This window comes from Athalia rosae, chromosome 4 (genome assembly GCF_917208135.1).
Source record: "Athalia rosae chromosome 4, iyAthRosa1.1, whole genome shotgun sequence".
NCBI lineage: Eukaryota > Metazoa > Arthropoda > Insecta > Hymenoptera > Athaliidae > Athalia > Athalia rosae.
Genome location: NC_064029.1, coordinates 19,707,898 through 19,716,440, shown reverse-complemented (window position 1 = coordinate 19,716,440; position 8,543 = coordinate 19,707,898). Strand labels below are relative to the sequence as shown.

Sequence of the window (8,543 nt, the reverse complement as noted above, 5' to 3'; positions counted from 1 at the left end):
AGTATTTCCATCGTTTCTGAGCCTCAAATATCTGGAAAAGCCGGAACTTGAGGAACTAGAGTTCATTATTGACTCTGAAATCAATAGAAGCAAAGACCAGAGTCTCAGCGATTCTGCAGTCTTGCTAGCATGATACAGCATATGTTTCAAATGTTTTAAACTAACTTATTCTGAGATTTTCGAACTTAAGAACGTAAATCCGTCGGATTAAGCGAGCCACGACTTGAAGCTACAGAGTTGATTAAATTTCTCTGCTCATTACAGTGGAAAATTTGCTATCACTCGATCAATTCGATAAGCAAGACATTTTGGCGAGCACAGTCGGATTTCTGGGCTCAAAATGAGTAAGAAACCAAAGCGCAGAATATCAATTGTACTTTCTCGACCCGAAGGAGCTGTAGTCTTCGCTTTTCAAGTGTCCGCAGCAATCTTATTTCCATGTAGTTTGTTTGCAGCGACGCAGATCCGTCGACTCAATCAAGACACAACTCGGTACCATCGAAATATCTTGATAATTCTACGTTCTGCAACAAAGAATCAGCTTATTGATCGACCGGTCGTTGGATAAATTGAATTAAGTAGCAGCTGTGGATTCTCAAACACAAAATAAATGACGATACCTATATTACGGCCTCAGAAACACGAGCGTGTCGACTGGACCGAGTAATTCCGGATACTCGTCGAGAGATCTCCATTTTTTCGCTCGGAAATGCGACAAAATGGACATAACGTGGGAAGTTCAGTCAAAGAACAGCATTTGTTCCTGAAACAAGTATGAATATTCCAATGTTTATAGATTTCCACATGCTGGAGGAGCCAGAAGCCAACAAACCTGCATTTTCCAACCAGACGTTGCATCTATATTCAAATAAATTTGACAAGTAGTTTCGCCGTTGCTTGAATCTATTGTCCATCCCAAAAATTGCACATGCCTGAAGACTGTCGCCTCTGATCCTCTGACTATCTTTGATTTCGAGACCAAGAATGCAATTACCTGAATAAAGGAATATTTACAATTACATGTCATCATTAGTATTCGTAAACGTCAGGGTTGTGTTCGACTTTGATTCAGAGGCTATGCCCCGATGAAACGTCAAAGGCGTGTCACGAGTTTTTAATTAGTGAGTTTTTAGCAATTGTGTCAATAGCAATACGTTCTTTTACCGGACTGATGAAACTAGAAGGTATTATAATTGATCCAACCCATTGCGAACTGTCATCAATTCTCTCCTATTCTTCCAATTTCCTCATGAACTATTTCATCACCTTAGCTGCCAACAAACAGTGTCATCAATCACCTGGGAAATTCTGTATACCGATTCTTCTGAAACAAATATAGAACATTCCAATGTACAGAGATTTCCACATGCTGGAGGAGCCAGAAGCCGACAAACCTGCATTTTCCAACCAGACGTTGCATCTATATTCAAATAAATTTGACAAGTAGTATCGCTGTTGCTTGAATCTATTGTCCATCCCAAAAATTGCACATGCCTGAAGACTGTAGCCTCTGATCCTCTGGGTTTTTCCCATTTCGAGACCAAGAATGCAATTACCTGGATAAAGGAGTAATTATAATGACATGTCATCATTAGTATTCGTCAACGTCAGGGTTGTGTTCAACTTCGATTTAGAGGATATGCTTCGATGGAACGTCAAAGGTGTGTCATGAGTTTTTAATCAGTAAGTTATCAGATCTGATACCGACTGATGACCTCGGAACGATTGTAGGCAAATTATCCTATGCGGATTTGCCGTACGATATCCATAGACCGACCGATGACGATGAATTGTTCGTAGGTAATTTATCCTATGCGGATTTGCCGACCAATATCCACGGACCGACCGATGACGATGAATTGTTCGTAGATAATTTACCCCTTGTGGACTTGCGCTGAAATCAGTCTTCGAAAAGTCCATCAGATAGCACTAGTTCTTGTAGTTCACGAAAACTCCGCCACTTAGCGCTAGCTGTATCGGCGAGTGCGCAGACGTGACCAGCAGCGGTCAAATTCAAACCTAAAAAATCCCCAAAAAACCTCGCCCTTTGTCCGAAAAAAGTCAAGAATCGAATTTTTTTTTGGTTCTTCAGGCTCAATCTTACATATAATGAACTTAGGAATCTAAATCTGATAGCCAAAATCATCTACTCATGCAATCGATCGAGTAATCATCAATTATTTGCTGTTTGAAGCAGAATAATTATAAGACATATCGAGTGGTTTTAGTCGTAGACCCACTTTGATTCGTCGCAATCCATGCATGGGTCGAAATATTCGAATTTTTCGGTCTACGAGGGAGCCCAAGCTCAGCTGGAATCGGGTAGCCACGGGCGCGCGGTTCGTTTTGAGGCGTCACCTCTGCTCAGCCCTGAAGGTGACGACCCACAACAAAGCGCTACGCTGCTGGCTACCTGACTCCAGTTTAGGTCTCTTGTAGACCGAAAAATTCGAATATTTCGACGCATGCATGGGTTGCGATGAATCAAAGTGGGTCTACGACTAAAACCAATCGATGTCTTATAATTATTCTGCTTCGAACAGCGAATAATTGATGATCACTCGATCGATCGCATGAGTACATGATTTTGGCTTTCAGATTTGGATTCCTGAGCTGATTATATGTCAGATTACTCTCGAAGAACCAAAAAAAAAATTGATTTTTAGGCAAAAAAAATTTTTTTTTTCTTTTAACTGGGTCAATTATGCTTTTCTTACCTATTTTGACCCAAGAACTCTGAATCTAAAAGAAAAATGGATCTATCTCTGAAATTGACCGAGTTATCGCCAATTTTCAGCTTTTTGGGGTAAAAAATGAAAAATTGATTCTTTAATCTATCGTAATGTAATTTGAGCTCAGGATTCCGAATCCGAGAGAAAAATTGATCTATCCTAAAAAATAACCGAGTTATCCTCATTTTTTCGTATTTTTTGGTACAAATTTGAGGATATCCCGAAGGGAAAAAATCGTAGCTCAATTTGGACAACGGATTCGTGTTTCTGTGGTCAAAATACATATAAAAAAGTGCCATACGATCAATTTTGAAGGTTGACAAATTTTTTGCTAAAATTTGAAAAAATCCAAAGGGCTACCCCTTGGAAAAATCTCAAATTTTGGCCAAAAATTTTCATTTTTCAAAATTAATCGTATGGCACTTTTCTTGTACAAAACTTGATGGGGAAAATGGCACATAGTAATATCCAGGCCTGTGAAGTCTCTTTACCAGTATCGATACATGACGTCTTTAGCACGCGTTTTGTGTCTATGATACGTGACAAAATTGATTTAGATGATAAACTTGACGATGACGGTTTATTTATAATGAAAGACAGAAAGCAACCAATATAACATCGGAATTGTTTGATTGCGAATATTAGACCTTTGTCTAGTTGGCTTATGAAACGGAAAATCATTCCACTATATCCATAATGTGATTCTACTATGCATAAATACTATAAATATTGTGATTCCAAGCATCTATCGACACAATCGTGTCGCGAGGGGGATGAGGATTCGCGTAACACGTGCTCGTGGTTTAATTTATACATATGGTATGCCACACAATTCCAAAAATTGATTCATATCAAATGATAACAATAACATAAGCGTGGAGGGACGCTCATAAACGTTCGCCCATTAATTCGGTTTTGCTCCTCTTCCATTCACATCAAATTCAGAAAAGCCGAGAGGAATAACGAAGATAAAGGAAAGGTAGAATTATAAATATGAAAAAAATCTAACATGATTTAATGTATGGTAGTTTAATCGCCGCGTTCTTGTATCAACGAATCCAGTCCCTCTGAATTGCACACCATTTGGTAGTACGGGGAAAAAATACTTATATAAACATACATGTATATAAATAAAAATCAAAAAATTTATAAAGATCTATAAATAAATATACATGTATATTCATACGTATATACGTAAATCGATGTATAAATAAACAATGTAAACTAAAATCGACCATTTCACAGCTTTCCGGTGATCATTTATGACGAGAGAAATAATAATCGCGAAACTAGACCATAAAATCTATTGCTTGAATCATTTCAACATTTTCAATCTTGGCATGATATCTATTGTCTAGACTTATAATGAACAAATCGGAACAAACACAAGTCGGTTGAGCATCACATTATAATTTCAGTGATGCAGATGTTATTGAAAAAACTTACCAAGTACATAAAATTGTCAACTTGCGACAATACTGTTGTTGGTCGATTGATTTTCATGACAGAGGATTGAAGAAAAATTTCTTGTAAGTCCGTAGTTGTCAGTTGTCTGATTTCAGTGGATGTGACTGCATGTCTTGAATAATGGATAGAAAATGGATGGTGTGCTTAATAATATGTTAACGTAACGTGACAAAGTCCTATAGAGAAAGAAAGTAGAGTTGTGGTTCAGTGATCATCGGCATCACGGACACGTTGACGCTTAGGCTGCTGCTGATGATCAGGGGGCTCCGGACTTTCGACAATAGCTAAAGGCGCTGGTGAGCCTGGTGAGCTGTCCGGCTCTTCGAACGCTCGTTTGCCAGGTCCAACGCTTGTATCAGGTCCAATGAAGCTTCCACTAAGATTTGAAGAACAAAAAATAATAATAAAAATGTAGACTCGTCGTGATTTTCTAGTTTCAAAAGTCATGTAAACTGTCATGAACGAAGATATTATACAATCAATTTGTGTCCCGAAGCAACATTTCAATAAATAATGATATTAAATATCTTGTGCACACCTGTAGTTATAGGAAGTTTGTACAATAACAGGGGCTGGACTGTATTGTCCTGCAGGAGATAATGAGTGTTCTTCTCCAACGACACCGGCCACCAAATATTTATCTAGGAGAAAAGTTGTGTTACAGATGGATTCTCTTTCATATGATGCTTGTTGTAACAACTGGACTCGAATTGCATCTGAGGCGACTATTTACCCACCTTCTCTGGGGCCTTCACTGTTGACTCCATTTGTAACAACGGTAATCTGTTGCATCAGCCGACCCTTGTGATTAGAAGGTGGAGCGTATGGATGGCCAGGTGAACCTGGAGCCGACTGACTTGTGAGCTGACCTGCTGGCGATGGTACTGAACTGTCAGGGTAAGATTCAGGTCCAGGGGATCCTTCTCGACTCAGGCACTCTGGTGTCATCAGCCCACTTATGCCCACGTGAGATGGTGAAGCTGGGGCACTTCTATGAATTCATAAATATTTTCAGTCTATGAACATTTTATTGATGTTGACATTTTTTGTCGAAAAATAAGTACAACACTACTTTGATCTACTATATTATTGATAAATATAGATTAAGCATCAGGCTCAGATTGCTATGTGTCAATAAAGTTTCCAACGAAAAATTGGAATATAATAGATTACTCACCTGGATGATAAGCCGAATGGTGCTCTGAAACAAGGCACTCCCCGCTGTCTTCTCCTCCTAAATGCTTGTTCGATAAGTTTAGCTTCTGATTGTGGATCTATCCTCCAGAAAGATCCTTTGCCTGGCTCTTCTTGACTCCTGGGTACTTTGATAAAGTATCTGTTAAGCGAGAGATTGTGCCTAATAGAATTTTGCCAGCCTTTATCAGCTGTCCTATAGTACGGATAATTCTTTGTAATGTAGGAATAGATTCCAGAAAGCGTCAGTTGCTTATCAGAAGCAGATGCTATCGCCTGTACAATGAGTTGGGCATAAGAATACGGAGGTTTCGAGTCGTCCTTTGGGGGACTGTATTGAGCAGGAGTTCCATTGGGACCGCCGCTACTAGAGCCACCTCTATAACGAGGCTCTGTTCCAGGTTCAGGACTCATTTGTCTACTCGAACTCTGGCCAACCTCTATACCGGAATTCTGCGGACCACTGGCAACAGCTGCCGCATACGCAGCAACCATTTGCAGATCCGCGGAAATGTTTCTTCTTCCCTGACCTGCCCTTGGACTTGCAGGACACGAATTAGCAGCACTTATAGTCCCCGTCGGAGATGGAAATGGACTGCTATACCCTGTATCGGGTATATTGATGCGTAGAGGGGGTAGTGGTGCTCTTTGCTTTGGTGGAGATGGTACCCTCACATTAGTCTGGTCCTGTTCGTCAATTAGTGATTGAAATACAAGCCTAATGTTGGTACTCGGAAATCTGAAAGTACACCTGGAGAGAGAAGAATTAAAATCAACAATTTCTCTCTTTCCTTGATTTGGCACACCCTAAAGTAGATTATGTTATTGGTGGTATTAAGACTGGAGAATTGTAAAAGCATTGTTGATCATTCTGTCAATCGATGCACATGGACATTATCCAATGAACAATAATGATCATTAACATTATCGACTTGTTTTAAATAAATAGAAAGCTCCATAGAAATATGGCATCTTCCATGAATCTAACCTATTGAATTCAAATCCACAAATTTTGCATAGAGTACAAGCAGGGTAAACTATAATCAATGCAACAAATAACAGTAGTTGCAACCAAAGTCATACAATGTTACTGTTGTGTTTGCAAAAATGAAACGCGATAATATGTTTATGTGGAATCATTACTGCTTCTCGGTACTGTAATATAAGATATGTAAGATGACAGTACAGACACTCTATCACCATTACGGAGGATTCACACCACCGCATGAATTTGCCCCGAGCATATCACTATAAATAGGCTAGAAGAGTAAACAAAAGTGCTAATTGTATTGAGCCGAAAGTTTCACGTGGAATTTCTATTTCCGAATGTGTGCCACCCTGTCATTTTCAAAGACAAATTTATCTAATCATAAAGCCATCCGGTCTACGAATTGAGCGTGCCCCGGTGATGAACAAACTTCAAATCTGACCACGCGAGGATGAATCTACTACAGGAATTATTTGTTTACATAGACTCAACAGTGAAAATGCTGCGGGTGGTCGGAGAGGGAGGGAGGAGGGAGGGGGAGGGGGGGAGCAGGAACCCCGGGAGGGAGAATAGCTTACGATTTCGGCAGCTGAAATGCGGGGGCTCCCTTGCGCTGAAAAACACCGTCGACGAATACCCCGTTCTTGCCGTTGCAGATCATGAAGAAGTACGGGTGGTCGTAGAATATCTCCAAGTGTTTCCTCGATATGAAACTCGAGTGTCCCATATTTACATCGACCTCGCCTTTGCTGCTGTTACGCCCGATGGTTATTCGCTTCTGACGAACCATATACTCGAACTCGCGGCCCTCGAGCCGCGCAATCGGCATTCCCTTTGCCTCTGGGTTCCATTGCACTTTTGATGGGCTTGCGGGCGCAGATTTCAATGCCAATAACGCCCAGGCGTCACTCTCCTGCGTCCGCGAATACGTAGACATAACTCACTCACTAAATACACACTTTGGTAAATCTCTGTAATATGGCCGAGCCCTTACCACCAACACGGATTACGAGTACTACTATGCTGATCTTTGATGATGCTGTGCTCTATTCGACACGCACAAATATTTCTCCTCCTTGTTTACCCACAATCCGAAACGTGGGTGGCCACCACGTGACGCAGATCGTGAATACGTCCTCACTAGCGGCTAGTTCAAAACCCCTTGTACGCCCTTTGTCAAAGTCAAACCTGCATCGGGACATTAAGCTTGCACACCCGTTTCATAAGTCGCTATATGATACCACAAATTTCGTGCACGCAACCGTTCCGTGTCACAGAAAAGTCAATGAATACTCAATAGAGAAGTGAAACCACGAGACAAGTGCATGTCTGTCTTCTGCTCCAGCCGCTGACGGCAGAAGGGTCACAAGGAAACGGAACTCAATGCGACGCCATTTTGTTCCGACTTATTACAATATGGCCGAAACGATAAGGCTGAAACGATATGGCCGATCATGGCACATACTGGTATATATAGGCATATACGTACTACGTAGTTATATATGTAGGTATGATATGTGGCATGGCTAGGCATGAGTATGACCTACGGTATGGCCGTTGGCCATGACTTGAATCATAGTTTAAGGCCGCGAGATGCGTATGACGAGACATGTTGGGGAGTTGATACTTTTTTTTCCTCTCTGGTCGAATAAGTCAAACTGCACAAAGAATTTTATGTCAGACCGAGTATTAGATTCTGAAATCGTTTCCAATAATTTCGTTGGTTCAGTGTAGAGGTATAGAGTTCCAAATCCGATCAATGTATCCAGTCTTTTCAAATGCGAGTTGATATAATGCCATTATTCGAATCAATCCGCATTTTATTTATGGCGGGCATTTGCGAATTGACAGTTTCACTCGTAGTTAGGAATCAAATGACCGCCAGATTTGAATGAAATCATTGAGGTGAAATTGGAAATGGAAAACCTAACTTAACCTTTTCGTGACATGATTGGTGGAGATGTCGACGATTTGATATTAGAATAATCAGCTTCGATAAAGCTATTCTACAATTCTTCCTTCCTACATTTGAATACATTTTTATGAGGTATTTGATTATAGTTTTGATATGCATATGTAATACTGAAAATTATAGATACACACAATTCCGCGAATGCATGTGAAAATATAATGAGAATAATTACTTTATTTCAAAATAATTA

General features: G+C 40.3%; 1 protein-coding gene across 1 annotated transcript; it reads right to left on the bottom strand.

The window, feature by feature from the left end:
* Positions 1-3,745: 3,745 nt before the first annotated feature.
* On the bottom strand, positions 3,746-7,771 carry LOC105688535 (forkhead box protein K1). Its single transcript, XM_012404935.3, has 5 exons — positions 6,960-7,771; positions 5,377-6,144; positions 4,937-5,190; positions 4,738-4,840; positions 3,746-4,575 (listed from the first exon to the last, which is right to left on the bottom strand). Exons 1-5 carry the CDS (start codon positions 7,316-7,318, stop codon positions 4,404-4,406), a joined length of 1,656 nt encoding a protein of 551 aa, XP_012260358.1. The 5' UTR covers positions 7,319-7,771; the 3' UTR covers positions 3,746-4,403.
* Between the last annotated feature and the right edge of the window lie 772 nt (positions 7,772-8,543).

Excerpts from the sequence above, each read along its gene's own strand:
- LOC105688535 (XM_012404935.3), bottom strand. The coding sequence starts at position 7,318 with ATGTCTACGTATTCGCGGACGCAGGAGAGTGACGCCTGGGCGTTATTG. Across the intron at positions 6,145-6,959 it reads GCATTTCAGCTGCCGAAATC|GTGTACTTTCAGATTTCCGA; the intron begins GTAAGCTATTCT and ends TTCTCTCTCCAG. Across the intron at positions 4,576-4,737 it reads CAAACTTCCTATAACTACAG|TGGAAGCTTCATTGGACCTG; the intron begins GTGTGCACAAGA and ends TTCAAATCTTAG.